We start from the raw sequence: 20194 nt of genomic DNA on the forward strand, positions 1-20194 counted from the left end.
ATGTGCGTTGGAATAAATTCAGGTTTGTCCTTTATATCGTTGAATATTCGGCATCATTTCCTGTCACCCCGACTGGCGGTACTTTGGAACAAGGTTGACATGGTCAATCCTTCGCACAAGTCGTAATTCCGTTAACAATCCTGTACTCGCTTGTCAAAATAACTTTTGTGCGCTTTTGTTCCACACTGTACGTATTGTTTAAACCTTTTCAATGATCCTATTAGCTTGGCAATTAGTTAAAAATTTGAAAAAAATTAGAACTACAATTTTCGCTGAAAATTACCAAGTTCAACGTACTCGTACTGTACTGTTGCGGAACATTGCGAAAACCTTTCGAGGAAAACTAGTGGCAATCATTCCAGATGAGACGAGCGATTGTGGCCACCACGAGCAGTTAGTGATTGTCATCTTTATTATGTATTGATCGTACACCCCTACTCATAAGGTTAACGTGATTACATCACATAGCATTAAGGTTTCACATGATTTATGAACCTGCTTTCCTGTTAATTTGATTAATTGCGTTGATGAGTAGTTTTTTTTTAACTAGGTTTGATTTATTAGGGCAATATCATGGATCGTAGAGTGAGCTATAAAATTTAACAGCATGTCTTAAAACAGCGCTGTCCAACGTGCGACCTGCGGGCCGGACGTAGTCTCTGGATCTCTGCAATTATATAATTTTAGTCCAATTTTATTCATCATTATGAATTTTAGCCCAGAATAAGAGATAAATAAATTAAATGCAATGAACATGTTTCAACATCGAACCATTTAAAATAGCAAGTTTAGAAAGGTGGCACAGGCCTGCTTTAAAAGATTTATGACATCGCTAATTGCGGATTGCTATTCATTCACATTCAACATAACAGCAAACATGAAAACGCATTGGAGAGTGCTTACGAGAAATTTCAAGGTTATAAAAATCATTTCAACTGTGATGGGGTTCAATATCGATGAACCTCTGAAACTGTTATGCAAACAAAAAAATAATTTTTCCGTTAGCCCACATCGATTGACTGTGACATTGAATTTACATTATGATCACTATTTTCCAACGGCTATGCGGGGGAAATTTTTCAAAAAATCATTCTCCACACCCAAGCATGAAGACCGTTTGAGTAGCTTCCATCTAAGTACAGTGGCCTTCATAAATTACCCAACCAAAGAAAAAAAAAAAAAAACACAACGAACCGAAGGGCAAGAAAATCAAACCGCGAAAGTGCAAGCGTAAAGTGAAAAAGTAAGTGCCAATAGGCCACCGAATCGCTGCGATGTCTTGAACAAACGAGTGAAGGTGTGCGGAGTATGTTGGTCCACATGTTTTGGGTTATGTAATCTCATCATGAAGGCACTTTTATTGAGGATTTTGTTCGAAACCACAGACAAATAGTCAATTCGATAGATCGACAACGGAGAAAGAGATCCAAGGCCATACGACGAACGTTTAGTGGTTGGTTGTCATTGCCGTGTGTCATAAAACGAGACTATAATAGACGGCGGCCCTAAGGAGCGAACACTTTGAATGTAGGCGATTACTGGCAGGGAATTAATTGCCATTGTGGCGCAGTTTAATCTCGCGTGCTTTCAGCAGTTTTGTTTGCTTGGGTGGTGAAATCTAATTCGATCGTAAATTAACTGTTGAAAGTGGAGATACAAACAAATGGATCAGTTATCAAGCATAATTCAATCACACCTCCATTGGTTTCGTTAAAGATTTCCAAATTGTTCCTTTAAATTTCTAGACCAATTTGCACCGATAATACATGCAACCTAAGCCAACGCTCCCGAGCACCTGAGTATACCATTATTAACCTCTACTTCTATGAACCGCTTAATAGCCACCTTTTAATATGTAGTCTCCTATAAACTGGTGCAACAAGCTCAGCAAGCTGATACCAGATCCAACGCCCAACCGTTCAGTCATTGATCACCCTTCTAACAATATTGCACCCGTGTCCGAACCATGCCTTCGCTGCCAAGCTTGGACAAATGTCCCTCTCTGTACGGCACCTACCGGACCACTCTGAGTCCCACCTTCCTCGCCAAAGCCAAGGATGAACTACACGAAAACGCATCAACCCGCGATCCTTCGTTGGCGCAGATGCGGGAATTCATCGCCAAGCACCCGCAAATACAACGGTGCCGAACGGATGCTTCGTTTCTGTTGCGATTTCTCCGGGCCCGAAAGTTCAATGTGATTGCCGCGTGTGAAATGCTTGAAAACTATCTGACCTGTTTCGACCGGTGGCCCCAGTGCTTCCGAATCAGTGATTCCGTTGATCTGTACCGTAAGTTGATTGATGGGGCGTTTCTTGTACCATTGGGTTATGCCGCCGAAGGGCAGTTTGTCATGCTCTACCGCCCGGCGGGAATCGAGCTCAGTTGGATGAAGCCGGAGCACGTGTTCAAGCTGGGATCGGCGTTGATTGAGTGCTACTTGGAAGAGGAGCAGTTCCAGGTGTGTGGGCTGGAAATTATTTGTGACTTTCAGGAAGCGACCCTGACCTATTTCGGTTTGTGGACTGTGATGGACTTGAAACTGCTGATGGATTCCACCACCGGAGCAATGCCTCTCCGGACGAAGCGAGTTCATATTTGTGGGCTACCGAGGTTCGGGACGGCCGTGATCACTACCTGTCTGGCGATGGCACCGCTAAAGCATCAGCAGAAAGTTAAGGTGGGTACGGTTCATTATGGAATACGTGCGATTCAATGTGATATTAAACTTGCCAATGTGACTGTAATTTATCGGCATCCTCACCTAACAGGGTTGAAAGTTGAAGTTAGGATGTTATCTACTGTAAGAAGGTCCATATGTAGTTCGTTACGTTTGACATCCAATAGTTCAATTTCACTATTGATCGAGAGTGCAGAGTCTAAAGTAATCCAAAAATGGCGAAATTCTGAGATCCATCGTCTGACTGGTCTTCAGACATTGGAGGAAGGAAGAGCCATCTTCCTGGAAAGGGTCAGAGATTGCTGTGGGCGATCCGATCAACAGATCACCACGGCGTAGTGGTTGCCAGACATACTTCTTACCCCCAAGTCTTATCCCAAAAGAGCTAACATGACAATTAAGGCTACATGTAGAACAACGTGTAGCGAAGTAATAGAACAAAAAAAATACGAATTAATCCATCAATGCACAGTGGTCCAGAATGCAGATTTAGGTGGAATGATATGTTTTGAGCCTGAAATTGAAACTTAAGACTAAAAGTCTCTTCTACAAAGTTGTTGCTTATAGTAGGCCCTCATTTTTATGACAATGAATTCTAGGGTGGTTCCTATTATCAATTAAATCAAAAATCTAACTTTTTGTTTCTATAAATTAAGGTATACATTCTTCGGCAAAGTTATAGCATCTTTTGCCAATAACTTTTTTATTTAAAATTTCTTATGGAAGTCATCTTCTAGAGATTTTGGAAACTCTTTAAGACAAATGTTTTATAGCTGGATTTGTTGCCTGTATATCCTGTAATAAAAAGATATACCCAAATATAGTAAAAAATATGAATAAATTCAAATTGATTTTATACGAGTTTAAATAATAACGTTCCTCTAATTTTTTCATATTATTGAGAATAATATACGCCCTTTCAAATGCCGTAAAAAAACTTTTTTTTTGTTTGCCCCAACCAGAGATATTAACATTTGAAAAGTGCATATTTTTAGTATAAAAACGTCAATAACTCTTGATCGGCGAAAGATATTGACAAGCTTTGTGTAGCAAAAGTTTGCGCCATTTTAAGATCTAAAAGTTGGTTGAAGACACCTTTGCTGAAAAATTCGAATTATGATAACTAGAGCAAAACAACTGTTTTTTTAAGAGCCACCGTTACTCAATTCAAGAAAATAGCTCTAAATTGGCCAATTTAAGAGATACAAAAAAGTTATTCAAAGCAAAGTTGCTTGAAATTAGCTCAACTATAACTTTGCCCAAGAATGTATACCTTAATATATTCAAACAAAAAAGTTAGATTTTTGATTTTAATGATAATAGGAACCACCGAGTGTACCCCATTAGGCATAAATACGTTAGGCATACGGACGTTAGGCATACGGACGTTAGGCATAATGGACGTTAGGCATAAAGTCATTAGGCATAATGGATGTTAGGCATAATATACGTTAGGCATAATGGACGTTAGGCATAAAATACCTTGTTGCTGTGCAACTCTAGAAACCTGTTTCGCGTATGGTAAACAATGCTTAAATTAGGCTAAGCGTTGAATAAAAGATGAAACAAGCTATACAAACATAGTTTATTTAATAAGCACAGTTTGGAATCCATTATTTATCAAATCATAAGTGACGTAGCTACATATTTACTTAGATCCAAGGTTAGTAGCGATAGTGGTTAAGTAATCTGGCACTGAAAACTCAGCATAGTTTTAAACTATATCTGAAATCCTTGTTTCCCTAGCAGTGTCTTCGCGTTTTCATTTTCGAACCGATGCACCTGACTGTATCGCAGCAATGAGCCCTATAGAGTATTTAATTTCTTTTTTTACTTCTCCCAAGATCCTTACTACGCCGACATGTTTGCCGCCAACTATCTTTGTCCAGCGGTTATGCCAGCTTTCAGCCTGGTTAATTGTTCGCGAAACCTTGTCCAAAACATTGGCATAAACCGACCAGAAAGTAGGTGGAAATAGCGGGGCTATTTTAGCTGTTTTCCTTCCTCTTCCTTCCTTTGAATGGCTTCATATTATCCGGTGCCTGCTGCTTCACGATATCAAAGGCGGCGGCGATGTCGTCAGGAGGTAAAAAGGCTAAAGCTTGCACTTTTTTGAACGTAGAGTGTACCGCTGGGTTCTGACCAAAATCGTTCAACATTTTATGCTGCTGTATGAATTTGAAGAGATTCTTGCTGAAATGGAAGAAGCAGCCAGAATGTTTGGCATCGGGAAACTCAGCAATCACTGAGTTTATCAGAGCCTTCTCGTAATCGGTGATAATATATGCTGGTTCCAAATACACGTCAATCGCATCTAGAAATAAAAAAAAAATCACACATTTGTTGTAATATATTCTTACACACATATTGCGATTGTCAAAGAAGAAAAAGTTTTCCTCAGAGAACAGCTCATGAAATAAAGAATGGTGAATTCTTTGATTTTTCATTCAATAACAAAAAACAGCTATGGTTGAATAAAAGATTATGCCAAAGAACAGCTCATGAAGTAAAGAATGGTGAATTCTGTGATTTTTCATTCAAGTACAAAAAAACAGCTAAGTTTGAATAAAAGATGATGCCAAAGAACAGCTCATGAAATGAAGAATGGTGATGTGGTTTTTCATTCAATAACAAAAAAAATACCTGCTGCTTCCAGAATTTCCTCCCATACTTTTCGATACAACGATTCTGTTTTTGTTGTCATCAGAATGAAAACTAGCGGAACCGTCTGCTGATGTGAGGAAGCGATACTTCCATGAACAGTGACGAGTTGCCGAAACAAACAAGGAACTGTGGCAAACGTACCATCTGCAACCCAATAATTTGCCTGTCCAAGACGTCGCAAGCTTTCATGAGTCCCAAAAATTAAGGCTCTTTCATTATTGTCACCGATGTCAGCAATCAATAGACGGTCCCCATTATCATCCTTCTGGAATTCATCGGGTACAACAAATTCATCCAGGGAAACGGGATCCGATGCTGGCTTAGCTTTAGAGCGCACTCGTTCAACAACTTTCCGGCGGGCTGATTCGGACATCTGACTCTGAACCTCCGAAGAATATTCCGATAGTGTCTCCTGAATAGCTTTAGACACTCCTCCGGTATCCGATTGCGCTCGTCTTTTTAGATTATGTCGGAATTGGGCTATTTGACTACTTGTAGGGTTTGGTTGATGGTTGTGTTCTGAGATGCCGAGTATTTTATGCTGCCCGTTTACTATCGTTGATCTGGCTCTTGCCGGACACTTTTCTCTATCATCGGCAGTATGACAGCGGACACGGCACTCCCAATAATAGATGTTGCTCTCGATCTTAAAAAAAAGAACAAAAATTGTACATCTGAGTGATATTTTCGCTGCGATTAATTATTACCTCTTTGCGGTTGCAGTAAAATATGTAGCCCGCTATTGCCAACATATCTTTTCCACGTGACGATTTTACGACCTCAACGTTAACGTTCTCCATTTTGATTCGCCTGACCGCTTGAATACTTGAATGAAAACTAAACCAACCTCTCACTGATCAGCATGTCCTAACAATACAATTTCGATGAAACCACGTTGCTGAAATAACGAACACATTGATCTATTGTTTGAAATATTTCAACAACCATGCGTCCGCTTGATTCTTTTCAAATATTGACGTATTGTTCTTTGTTGTATGTAATGCCAACACAACCGCATAACCCAGCACGTATTCGTTTTATTATTTGATGCACAGTAGTGAAGCAGTGAAGTTAACACTCATAAAGATGTATTCGTAATGCATGTGATAAAAAAACAGTCCTGTTTAAAGATGAAGCACCCATGATGAACGATGGAAAAAAAAACTTGTTTTATTAGCATATAATGATCAAACATTCCTCGCCAAACCATTCAAAAACTCATATCTTTTGTGAGTAATACAATAAGAAAAATATTGGTGCTGAATGTCATCCCTCAAATAATAATTATAGAGGCTGTGAAGGTCCTTCTCGTATTTCTGAAATGAGATTCCTTTAATTCGCATTATGAACTGCAGCCATGAGTCAGCATCTCTGAAACCGTTCACAAAAAAGAAAGTTGTTAGTTGAACTCTTTCTAGATACCGGAATGTTTTCGAAATCACTATTTTCCGAATAAACAATGGCCAGTAAAATACAGGTCCGATGACATCTTGGATGACGAATAAAATATCATTCGAGTATGAATTTTCTCTGTAAATCACCGAAAGAACTTGTAAAGGATTTTTCATATTGGATTTCGATGTCAATAGATGTGTGTTATCCTAAAGTGACTGCTTGATATTGAATATACCTAGCCTACGAATACAATGCCATAGTTTATCTCAACCTATCATGGACGTGGCTTGTATAAGTTATAACATTTTGTTAACCGTTATGTGCGTGACAGGCTACCCAGCTCTAATTCGAATAACACGGTGAAAATAAACCAAAAAATCCTCAAACATATAAGGGGCTGTTCATAAACTACGTAGACAGTTTAAGGGGGGGTTGGCAATTGTCCACGGTTCATACAAATTTAAAACATTTTGTATGGAGAATTATAAACGCAGGGGGAGGGGGGTAAAGAATAAAAAAAAACTGTCTACGTAGTTAATGAACAGCCCCTAAAGGTTAAATAATATGATCGTATTATTAATTTATATGTTTTGCTCTTTTCTCAGTCGCCTGTAAAAGTTATATGAAATTTTTCTTTTCTTTTGTAGATTATGCCTAACGTCCAATATGCCTAACGTCCTTTATGCCTAACGTCCATATGCCTTACGTCCGTATGCCTAACGTCCGTATGCCTAACGACCGTATGCCTAACGTCGTGCACCCGGAACCACCCTAGAATTCATTGTCATAAAAATGAGGGCCTAACTATAAGGAACAACTTTGTACAAGAGACTTTTACTCTAAAGTTTCAATTTCAGGCTCAAAACATATCATTCCATCTAAATCTGCATTCTGGACCACTGTGCAATGGTGAGATCTGACCCATCTTACCAACAAAAATTCCGAAAAAAGTGCGGTGAGGTGATAGATAAATTCTCATGTGATTTGAGGCATCGCATGATGGTTTTGGACCATGAACTTATTACGTAAGATTTTTTAAGGGATTCTACAATCCCAGTTCCCTATTAGTTATATCTAACATGTTCAGTATTTGTCATGTTATTTTTAATGGTTTTGTAAGATATTTCTGAGATTCCCGTAAATCAACAATTTAAACTCATACGTAATAAGTGCATGGTCCCTACCTTTGTTTGTCTTGTCCCCCTGTCTCGATGAGTCTCATCGTCGCTCACTGGTCACCATAGCCGGTCGAACTCCAGACGAAACTAGAACCGCACTACCGTTCATACTGGCGACAACGTTCTCATGAGACAACGAAACCTTACCCTCAAGCTGATCCTATCCTTCGATAATGTACCTCGGGTAAGCCGGGTAAGCCGCGAGTATTCGGACCAACTCCTACTAGACATAGTGAATTTTGTTACAAACAAAGAACAATGAACTATCGGCTCCCTAAAGCTAACGCGATTGAGTCTTCCAAATAAACGAACTAGTTAAAAAAGTGCACGGTTCCTAGTCATAAATTGGTTCGTTCTCCGGGGGTTCCCGGAAAATGACCGGATGTGGCCAGTGTGGCGTCTGAGGCACTTCAAATGACTATAATTAAATTGTTTTTAAATTCTCATGTCATTTGATGTGTCTTATTATGGGTTTTATTCATTCCAGGTTGGATTTTGTCCAAGAAATCAAAAATTTCTCCAAATGACAAGCGATCAACGAGCCGAACGATAAGGTTATGTCAGAAATGGAAAGCAATAATGATATATAATCTTCTTCCTTTATCTTCATGACAAACAATTTCTGCAACAAAGCTCGCTCGGATCGGTAGAAGGAAACGACCACATTGTTGGCAAGTTGCTTCACGAAGTTAAGCCGGAGATGAATTATGTCTTTTCCCGATTCCGATCAAGCTATAATCTCAACCATGTCTATTGCAACAAAGCAGGCAAGCAATATATCATTATCCTTCTGCCACCCGGATCGAGCTGTGTTGCAGTGAGAGTTTGTCGTGGTAGTCGTAGCAAGCGTTTTGTCTGTATCGTTGGTTGCTTTATGTTTTTGGATTCGCTGATTTTGTCACTGGTTTATACAAACCGGAACATGTTTCCGAAACTTTCTATCTTTCAGTGGTAGCCAATAAGACTTTTTGTTCCAAAAAATCCTTATTCACCGGATGCTGTTTACCTGAATGCCTGTTTCATAATGGTAATAGAATAGCAGACGGATGCACACCTAGTAATTTCCATACGCTCGTCCTCACCTTGCTCGTAAAACATCTTCAGAAGACAATCTGGCCTATTTAATGAGACTTTCGTTGGCTTGGTTGGATCCGAAGATGTCCCATCTGGAATATATGTCTCAATACTGCAAAACAGAAGATGACGAATTTTCTCTTCGAAAGAATTTGTTCTCTGGAAACAGCGATGAAGCTATTTGAAAAACTCTGAATATATATTTTTTAGTGGTCCGAAAGTGCCCACATGTGTTTTTGAATTTCAATTCATGTTGTAAACAGTTAAAATACATTAGTCACTCACTAAGCTGGAGAATAAACTGACCACTTTCCAAAAGCAGTACTGAATGAATCCAGCACCTATGGTGGTAAGCTCCAATCTGTAATTATCCTCGGATTAAATCCCGATCAAGAATGTCCAGCCACTTTGAAGTCAACATCAGATTTAATCAACACGACTCTAAGCAAACATTTTGCAGTTCATCCAAACAGCGACGGGACTAAAAGTTCCTTGATTTGTTTTCCGTCGATCTTGTTTTCCGTGCTGAGAACCAATGCTACCGACGCCAGGGAGGCAGCTCCCACTCTTGGACCCTATCTATCGATCATTTACATTTATTTCGTGCATTCATTTACATTTATTTGCCTCTAACTTTTTTCATCAATAGAATAATGTAAAATGATGTATGAAACTTTTGTAGCTTTTAATATTAACTACAACTTTTGTTAAAAATTAAAATCTGAATCTCTTATGCATCATGAACTAGAGCTGGCCGAACATGTTATTGTTTTTCAGTGAATGCAATTTACATTCACTGAAAAACAATGGTGGGTTCTTATCGCTCTGATTCATCATGCAAAAGAGATACTGATTTGAGTTGTTTACAAAAGATGTAGCTAATATTAAAGCCTACAAAAGCTTCAAACACTATTTTACGGAATTCTGTTTATGAAAAAAGTTAGAGGCAAATGAATGCACGAAATGAATGCAAATGATTTTCCATCCCTGCCAACGGCTTTACTTTCCTTGATCAGAGATGTTATGCCTCAGAAAATCCCGGCGGCGCCGACTGGGATTGAACCCAGGCCTGCTGGGGTGAGAGATAATCACGATTACCACTACAGTTAATCCGAGTTGGAGCTTAGTTGGAGCTTACCGCCACTACAGTCGTTGACGTATGCTTTTGACGAAGGATTACGTCTTTCGGCAACATATTGGGGGTGCAATTTCAAAAAACCAAAATCAACCGCGTTACAAAAAGTGGTCAGGATTTGACCTCTAATAACTCTGTCAATAGCGGATGGATATTAATTCTCGCGTCACTTTTCAAATAGACCAATGTAACAAATGTAAACAAATCGAGTTAAGCGATATAAACTACTGCTCTTCTATCATTGTATGTGATACAAAAACACCCATCCAAATTTACTTTCATTTATTAAAGAAAATCTTAGCTCAAAAATTGTCGAATGTAAAGTTTGAAATGATGGGTACATGATTGTTACTTCGGTCATTCGGACTGCCTAACATGATTGGTGCTCGTTTTCTAAAGGCGGGGCCAATCTACTGAGAAATCTGTGAAAGGGAATCTAGTATCATGTAGATCGTTTTGACGTTTTGTCCAATGTAACACTCATTGATTATGTCAGTGAGAAAAATCGTCCAATGTAACATGTCCGATGTACAACGCGACTTGTCAAAACGTCCTATGTGGTTTTTTCTATGTTGTAGCATGAAATTCAAAGTTAAATTGTGATTCTATCGTTTCTACTGAACTTTCAACGTTATTATTCACTGACTCCATTAAAAATAGTATTGAAAAATGTATTGCTTCTAAGCAGTTTAAATAATAATCGGTCGAACATCGACTTCGAATTTCTCAATACGGTGGATATGTTACATTGGTCTGTTTGAAAAGTGAGGCAAGAATTCTAAACAAGCCAATGTCATCTACGAGTCTGATAAAATGAACACTTTATCAATTTTCAAAAGGTCACTAATGAAAATTGCACGAATGTGCAACTGTTGCTATAATAATGAAAATAATCACCGATTGACTGCGAAAACCGCTTTCCCTAACACAGATTTAAAAATCGAATTCACTCCGGTCCCACCAAACGTTTATCCAATCACCGCGTGTGGTGAGTGGTTGTGTCCAGTGGTCACCATCCGCAGCAGCAGCAGTGCTTTCGGCGTATGGCGTTGTAGATTATTCTCCAGTACACGACGAAAAGCTGCCCGCAAGCGCGAGCTGTAACCCACTGAGCGGTTCATTCGCCGTATAAGGAGGAGGAAATCGTACCGCTACTGATCAGAATTCAGTTGCTCGTCGTAAGCCGCTTTGGGTCATCTATGTTAAGAGCGTTCCAAACAACATACAGGTCGCCAGCCTTATCTGTGTAAAATACCTTAATCGCTCAGCTTTACTCAACCATCACGACAAAACGGTCCTTTTCAGGACAACCATAAATTTTTTTAAAGAATATTTTCTAGACACTTCTCGCGTTATCTGTCAAATAGACTAATTGATTGACAATGATCGATGCTCTTCATCGACTCTTTCTTTCGTTAATAACTCGGCTCCTAAAACATGTTCAGCTGTTATTATCATCTAATACGCTTAGTAATAGCAACAATCAATACGAAACTAACGATTTTAAATTGGCTCACTACTTGACTAGCCTATTGGTCCCAAGCAAACGATTAACGTATCCTATTCTAGTCGAAATTCTAGTACTACACAATGTTTGATTTGATTCGCTATGAAAGTTTGACAGATAAAATGTAGGGTTAGTGGATTTTCCTATGTTTCGAGGGGTGAATCGATTAGCTTGGGACCGAAGAGAGTACCAGAGCTGAGCCAAAAATTTGAGAGCGTTATTTCAGGACCTTCTAGTCTTAGAGTTACCTCTATGGTAATAATTTCCGTTGATAGAGTAAGTAGAAAAATTTTCCTGAAATATGAGTCAAGTTATCAACGAAAGAGAGAGAGAGAGAGTCAACGAAGAGAATCGATCAATGTAGATTGGTCTATTTTAAAAGTGACGCGAGACTTGTCAATCGGATGTCAGTTCCCAGATGTGCAACATTGGGGGTGCAATTTCAAAAATGAAAGTCGTTCCAAATCCCATGAAAATGGTCTGATTTTGATCCAGAGATGATGGATTCTGATTCTTAATACGCCAATCGATAGGGAATTTTCCCTCAGAATATGTAAAAAGGAGGGCCATCCGATGTTAATCAAAATGCATATATAGAGGTACCGGACATGTTTGCAGTGTCACTCTATTTTATAGTCTGTGAGAGGGAAATCACAAATAGATTGTCATCAACATACATGGCATGTTGAGAAATTGAATTAGTGAGAGCAAATTTTTTCTCTCAAATTTTAAGTTTTTGGCTCTCTGGAGACTGGTAGTAAAGTAGGTTAAACTGTATGGGAAAAATATTTTTTATTAAATTGTAGCTTGTTTAACAATAATTTCCGGGAAAAAACTGAGTTTTATTTATTTAGGTTGTCGTTCACTTTGTTTGACCTGAATATGCACCGAAAGCGGATTTTTATCCCATCCTTCCAGCGGAACAGCGCCATCTCTGTGGAAAATGGCCAGACGATATGATTAATTGCATAAGCCAAAAATTCTGTGTGTTTTCTGCACGAAAATGCGTAGCTTTGTCTTCAGAAAACGATGCGTTTTTGTGATGGGAAAAGTGGTTTCCTTAACACAGTCGCGAATGTTGATACCGAGCACTGGACATGCCAGACGGTACCTATCTTTATGCCTTTTGCTGCAAATTTTAAGCTAAGAGGAAGAGGAGACAACTGACTTCTTACTTTTTTATCTCAATCTTACGCATTTCACGAGCTGGTTCGCGTTTGACAGAAAAGTGGTTCGTTTTCGCCCCCGTATTGTTTCTTCTTCCTCTTAGATTTTAGGGCCCTCCTCAAGTAACAATTGAAGCTGAACAGTAAGAACAGAAGCTGATTATTGGTTGATTTAAGGTGTACAAAGCTGATTAACATTAGGCTGAATATATAGTTGATTAGTAGTGCATGAAGCAAATTGTATCCCCATAATCCAACCTCAAAAAGTTAGCTGATCTAAAGATTGAACAAGCCTTTTTAAAGCTTAACACAACTCCACAAATCAGCAACGCGTTACACATAAATTTGATAGCTTTATTTGTTAAATGTCGTCAGTATCTGTGTCACTCGTTGCATTTCCCACATTTCAGTTCTTCTAAATTCACGGCGTACCTTTCTAATTACAAGCAGTGGCAGCAGTACAGACTAGGAAGAGGAGATTTTTAGGAATAGCTCCAGGTCGATGTGGGTTGCGACGACGTCGGAAGAATTAACATTTGTATTCCTGTGTTTTGTCTGTTATATTGCACTGAAGCATCAGACCGCATTCCAAAATTATTACTCAATTATGGCACTAAAATAGCATCAAAATGACTATCGAAATAAATCACGCACTTGTGTCCACATTGTATTAACTGCACTTGAAAATGAGAGGAATATTTTACTGTCATCAGTTGTTGTTTACAATGCTGCATTGCTGTATAATACTCTTCCGGTTGCTGTTATTCAAATTATATATGACGTGCTTTTGCCACACATATGCTTAAGTGGTTTAGGAGGTATGGTTGACACCTGTGAATCAGTGACTGTCGGCTCGAATCCCGAAATTCAAATGTAATTTTTAGACTTACATTATCAATATAAATATGTTAATCCAATTAGTCAGCAACAAGATCAAAGCAGTTGTGCAGAGAGAGAATTATGCCAAAAAAAATCTTGCCGAATTCTCTTAATAAATGGGGCTTAAAATTTGCATCAAAAAGCACAAACGTACACACTAATCGAGTCAGTACGGTTTTACCGAGTTTTTGAATTGCGGAACTGTTCGGTAAAAGTTTAAAAATCTGTGGAAAATTGATTAATGAGAATATTTGTTCTGAACTTGTACATACTTAGTTCTGTTAACCCCATTTAATGGTAGAAAATAAAATTGGTCGATTTCATTGATTCCTTACGGATAACGGTCATTTGAATTTTTACCGACTTTTTCAGTAATTCAAAAACCCAGTAAAAAAATACTGACTCCTGTAAAAAAATCTTAGTGTGTAGGTCCGTTACGCTCAGATTCGGTGATTACTGTGTTTCCCGAATACATATTCCATTTCCACAGCGTTTTCATTTCCAAGAACATCGACGAAAAAATTCAACAGCATTTTTCTAAACTGCCTTCCAAGCTGCTTTCAGGACCAAAATGACTAATAAAAGATTTAACTAAAGAGTTCAAGTACGAGCTTGTATCAAAGACATATCGTCCAGAACACCGACAGAGCATCTCAAAAACAGATCTCGAACCAATCGAACTTATTCACTGATAACAAATTAATAAATCAATTTAATATTTTCCATACTTTTGCTGCGACATCAATATTACCTTTCGTAATCCTACGTCAAATCTACGGTCGTGTCTTGGATACAACCTCATACCTTTTTTTTTCAGCCAAAAAAATTAGCGGAGATTGATGCTGAAAGTCACAAATTTGGGGTTAAACGAGGAAAAATAGACATTTTTACGTTCCCGGCTCTGAATCAAACAAGCACCATTTGATTTCCTACGACGATAAAAAAAATCAGCGTCGATTGAAGCTATATGCACCGAAACAAAAAAAAAACAGATTTGAGCCAATATTGAGAAAAAGGGCCTCTTTCCGGGCCCGGCTCTGAATCAAACTAGCACTAGATTCCCTTTAATTTTTCACGTAGGATATGCTGCTTTTCTTTCAAAAAATTCAGCGGCGCTTGGGGCCCATGCATTAATTATGTCACGCTAAATCGAGGAGAAATTTACTCCCCCCCTATCGTGACGTTTTCCCTATACCTAATGCATTGCTTGTCACAAAATCTTAGACCCCCTTAAACCCCCCCCCCCCCTAGAGCGTGACATAATATATGCATCAACCCTTGTAGCTAAGTGAGTATAGGGTGTCCCAGAAAGTATAAGCAAACTTTAAACGCACCGCCATTCCTACCCCGATGAAGTTCATCAGTGTGCGAAAAGAGGCATTTCCCCGAAAAAGCTCAAACAGATCGTGCACTATTCCCAACCTATCAGCAAGGAAGTTGACCAAAATGGAGGAATCAAGTGTCGGAGCACTTCAAACCGTCATCCGGAAGTTCGGCGAAGCAGTTATCTTCAAGGACACCAGTGTTGGAAAAATCAGAAAGCAATTGATATTTTTCCGCTCTCATGCGCTCGCTCAATCTTACCATAGTTTGTGGATATTTGCAGCTGGTGAGTTTTGTTAACTTGATATTCTGAGCTGCGATGTCACAGCTTGCAAAATCAACCGCAGTTGTTTGCTTGTTGATTTTTGTCTACGAAAATCAAGCGTGATCTTGGGCGCTGGTGAGATTTGATTTTTTGATATTTTCCCAACACTGAAGCCCAACAAACAATTTGTGCTGATAAAGGGCTGAATAAGCTATGTTTTAGCTGAAGAAGCATATTTTTGCCTGTATAACCTCTTATTCCGCTTCCAATGTTTGTTGGGAGGATACATCCAAATCTGGTCGTACACCGGGACCAGTGGACCGAAAAGTAGACCAGAAGATCACCAAGCTTTCGTCAATAAGAATAGTGGCTCTATTGAAGATTTACCCAAGAACATCGAAGAGTAACGTCCAACGTGCCAAGGCAAGCAACGGGTTGAAAACGTCCAAGAAGCCGTCAAAATGGAGTCAGAAACAAGCCGCATCCGTCAAACCGAGGGCTCGGAAGCAACACAATTAGAAATACCGAATTTTACACGTGACGGCAACTATCTTTGACATAAAGGATGAGACGTAAACAAACACGTCATGTAAAATTAAGTGCTCCGAGACTAAAAAGTTTGTTACTCGACGAAAAACACGTTTGATTGAGCTGAATTTCGCGTCTATTATGATTCAATTTTATGTCTAAGTTGACGCTCGTATATGTCAATCTAAAAGCACCTCAATTTACATGAATTTTTTAAAGTGTGTATATTATAGCCTGATGTGTGGGAAATTGGCGTGTGTTATCATGGACGATGAAACATACGTCAAATTTAACTACAAAACGCTTCCGGGAGATCAATACTACATAGTCCATGATGGTCAGGAAGTTGAATTTTGACGTAAAACTACGTCTTTGTCGACTATTCTGGGGTGCAAATCAAAAAAATATGTGTGGTGAAGGAGTGTTAGGTTTTGAACGCTTGTAACTTTGTCATTTATAGATGAAATTAAAATCCAAATACGCCAATCGATAGGATATAACATTACGAACCTGTTGAAATAAATATTTTTTCCAATTTTTCTGTAATTAAACTTTTGAAAATGTACAAATGATAATTTTATCACTGATTTCATGAAATAAGCCTTTTTCCCAAACCCAGTCATCATAAACGAATACCACTTGGTTGCACATCATTCTGCTTGAACCTGAAAAGATATAAATCAGCGGTGCTCTCATGCCTCTGCTCATTACCGCTTCGGACGGGGTGGCACTAGGTCCTGCATCAAGCAGGACAAGGTCAGCGTCTAAAGGTGGATCACGGCGTGTCCACCACAATGAGGAATGAGACTTGGAAAAACGTGCATGTAAAGGAATGAGACTTGAAAAAACGTGCATGTAAAACCCCGTCCCGCTTAACAATCCCCTCCCCCTCCCCTTAACAATAACCCGAGAAAGACATGGACTATGACGATCTTTTTTTTTCGGGAAATAAATTTTAAGCAAACCCTAATAATGTATGAACAATTTATTTTTTACATGCAGAGCCAACATTATCAAAAAAAATGTTGCTTAATAGGAGACATACACTCGATGCATTACCAACAACTGACTGTAAAACATATCTGGTACCTCTATATATGCAATTATATTAACATCCAAAGTCCATCCTTTTTTACATATTCTGCACAAAAGAAACTTTTGGCTCCGCCCCATTCATAAAAAACGGCGGGAAATCCTATCAGGTTCTGAACCTGAAAAGATATAAAACAGCGCTGCTGTCATGCTTTTGCTCATCATTCTCTGCTTGTTCGTCAAGCAGTACAGTCCGGTATTTGCTCGCTCTGTCGAGTTGTTCGATAGTTATTCCAAACGTTTATTCGCGTCGTCAGTAGTGTCGGTCGCATCGTGTGATGGGAAGACAGCGCTCCCGGAGCAGGCTCCGTGAGAAAGCGGAAAAGAACAGTGGTGAGTGTAGCACGAGTGTACCTATTTCAAATAGGTACGCTACTCTTCCCACCGATGTTGGAAATACCACCTCAGCCACGGTGAAGCGATCCAAGAAGAGGAAGAAAAACCAAGGCCAGTCCGATGGTGCGAGTGGACGTGATGACGTCACAGCAACGAACGCCAGCGACATCGGTGATTTCGGCGACACCATCGACAACGAAAATTCTGCCGGCCCGAGTGCGGCAAAAGTGAAGCTACCTCCATTGGTGGTAAAAAATGCTCATCTTAATGAGCTCATCGCGGATCTAGCGACGCTGGGCGTTAAAGCCGAATACAAGTTGGGCAGAGTCGGCACAAAGGTGGTGCTCCGTACCAAAGCGGAGTATGACTTGGTCGTCGCCCACCTGAGGACTTCCAAGGTGGAATTCTTCACCCACGACATTCCCGGTGAGAAACCATTCAAGGTCGTCATCAGGGGCCTACCAAACTTCGACCCGAAGTTTATCGAAGCTGAAATCAGGGACCGGTACAAGCTGGCCCCAAGTGCCGTCTATCGGATGACAAGAAGAGACGAGAATGTGAAGGCGTATCCGGATTGCCTTTTCCTGGTACACTTCCAGAAGGGAACGGTGACGCTCAACGCGCTGAAAGCCATCCGCTCCATCAATTGCATCATCGTCCGCTGGAAGCCATACCGTGGCGGCCATCGCGATGTGACTCAGTGCCAACGGTGTCTGAACTTTGGACACGGTACCCGCAACTGTAACATTAAGCCACGCTGCGGCAATTGCGCTCAAGACCACGCCACTTCCGACTGCCTTGCGGATGAAGCCGTGGCGTTAAAATGCGCCAACTGTGGTGGTGCTCACCAAGGTTCCGACAGACAGTGCTCCAAACGCGAGGACTTCAAACGCATCCGAAAACAGGCAGCAGCTAACAACCAACCAGGACGCAAGAAGGACAAAGTCCCGGCATTTCGGACGGAGGATTTCCCGCCTCTTCGTGCTCCTCAGCAAAGGCAAGCGAATTCGCGGGTGCATTCCACTCAAGCAACTTCTGGTGATTCTGCTGGCCAAAGCTCTCCATCCCCCCCTGGATTCTGGAGACAACCACCAGCGCAAAACAACAACCCCGATCTGTTTTCAGCGGATGAACTGATGGAAATTTTCGTCAACATGACCGGTGCTCTACGTAAGTGCCGCAATAAGCCCGAACAGATCCAAGTGCTCGGTAAGTTCATCATCCAGTATGGTGTCTAAACCGCTAACCATCGCTACTTGGAACGCTTGCTCTGTAAGAGCAAAACAGATTGAGCTTGCCGACTTCCTCCGCAAGCATAGCATCGACGTGGTTCTTCTAACCGAGACCCACCTAAAGTCTGGTGACAGCTTCTGGTTGCCTGACCACAACATTATCCGGCTTGATCGCACCAGCTCCAGGGGGGGTGGTGTAGCGGTCATCGTCAGAAAGGGAATCAAGTTTTGCACTCTGCCCCACATCCGCACTTCTATCATCGAGGCCATTAGTGTGGAGGTGGAATCACAAACTGGAAACGTCCGGTTCATCGCTGTTTACTGCCCACGCCAGTGTACCGCAAGCAACGGATTAGGAATCCAATTCAAGAAGGACCTGACCGCCATCACCCGTACTAGCTCCCGATTCATCGTTGGGGGCGACCTGAACGCCCGCCATGAAGCTTGGAGGAACTACCAGAGGAACCGGAACGGATGTCTATTGTTCGACCACGCACAACATGGTCTGTACACTGTGCAATTTCCGGACGAACCAACTTTCATCTCTCCGGCGGGAAATCCCTCCACGCTGGACTTTTTCCTGTCAAACATCGGACTATCCAAGCCGGAGGCGCACAACGATCTCAGCTCCGACCACCAACCGGTGGTGACTGAAGTCGGTGTCAATGTGGTTCCTGCTAGAAGCTGCCTGCGTAAAGACTACCACCATGTCAACTGGGTGCAGTACGGACGAATGGTGGACAGTAACATCGATGAAAATCCACTACTCAACACCGTAGATGACATCGACCGGACGTTGGAAGGGCTCCAACAGGCCATATCCATGGCTGACGAGGCATACGTTCGACAAGTTCCTGTGAGGGGTAAGTTTGTTGCTATTGATTCCCACACCCAATTACTGATTCGGTTGAGAAATGTTCGTAGACGCCAGTTTCAGAGGACTGGAGATCTGGGCAAAAAACGTGAAATGGCCGATCTGAATAGGCAGATTGCTTCCAGAATGGACTCACTCCGAAATGAAAGTTTCGGGCGTGTTGTCCAGAGTCTGGATGACCGCTCCAGACCATTCTGGAAGGTAGCCAAGGTCCTGAAAAATCATCCCAAACCCGTTCCACCTCTCAAAGTCGAAAATGATGACGATCGGCTTTTAATTACCCCACAGGAGAAAGCAAATGCGATCGGCGAGCATGTCGCTTCATCGCATTTGCTTGGCTCGACTATCCAAAGTCCGCTCGATGATCAGGTTGCGCAATGCGTTCAAAACCTAGATACCTCCCCTTGTGTCGTGCCTCCGGCGGATATGATTACAGTACAACAAATTTGCTCAGCGCTGAAATGCACCAAGAACATGAAGGCTCCCGGGTTTGACGGTATATTCAACTTGATCTTGAAGAGACTCAGCATGAAAGTGCAGTCTCTTCTAACCGCTATCTTCAACAGATGTTTGGAACTGCACTACTTTCCAAGCATCTGGAAAGTAGCAAAAATCATACCGATCCGCAAACCCGGTAAGGATCCAACATTGTCTTCAAGCTACAGACCAATCAGCCTCCTTTCAGCGCTGAGCAAATTGTTCGAGAAACTCATTCTCAATCGTTTGCTCAAGTTTGTCGAGGAAAATAACATTCTCCTTCCGGAACAATTTGGTTTCAGAAAGGGGCATTCCACCAATCACCAGCTAGTACGGGTGATGAATAACATCCGAAGTAACAAAGCTGTATCCAAGTCCACAGCCATGGC

At 40.8% G+C, this 20194-nt stretch overlaps 1 protein-coding gene across 1 annotated transcript; it reads left to right on the forward strand.

Moving 5' to 3' along the window:
* The first annotated feature begins 1966 nt into the window (after positions 1–1966).
* Positions 1967–2777, forward strand: LOC135705096 (retinaldehyde-binding protein 1-like). Its single transcript, XM_065226671.1, has 2 exons — positions 1967–2680; positions 2772–2777. The coding sequence occupies exons 1-2, from the start codon at positions 1967–1969 to the stop codon at positions 2775–2777; spliced, it is 720 nt and encodes a 239-aa protein (XP_065082743.1).
* The last annotated feature ends 17417 nt before the right edge of the window (positions 2778–20194 follow it).

This window comes from Ochlerotatus camptorhynchus, unplaced genomic scaffold, assembly GCF_037179485.1.
Source record: "Ochlerotatus camptorhynchus isolate MF236.1 unplaced genomic scaffold, CSIRO-AGI_Acam_v1.1 ptg000257l, whole genome shotgun sequence".
Classification (NCBI taxonomy): Eukaryota; Metazoa; Arthropoda; class Insecta; order Diptera; family Culicidae; genus Ochlerotatus; species Ochlerotatus camptorhynchus.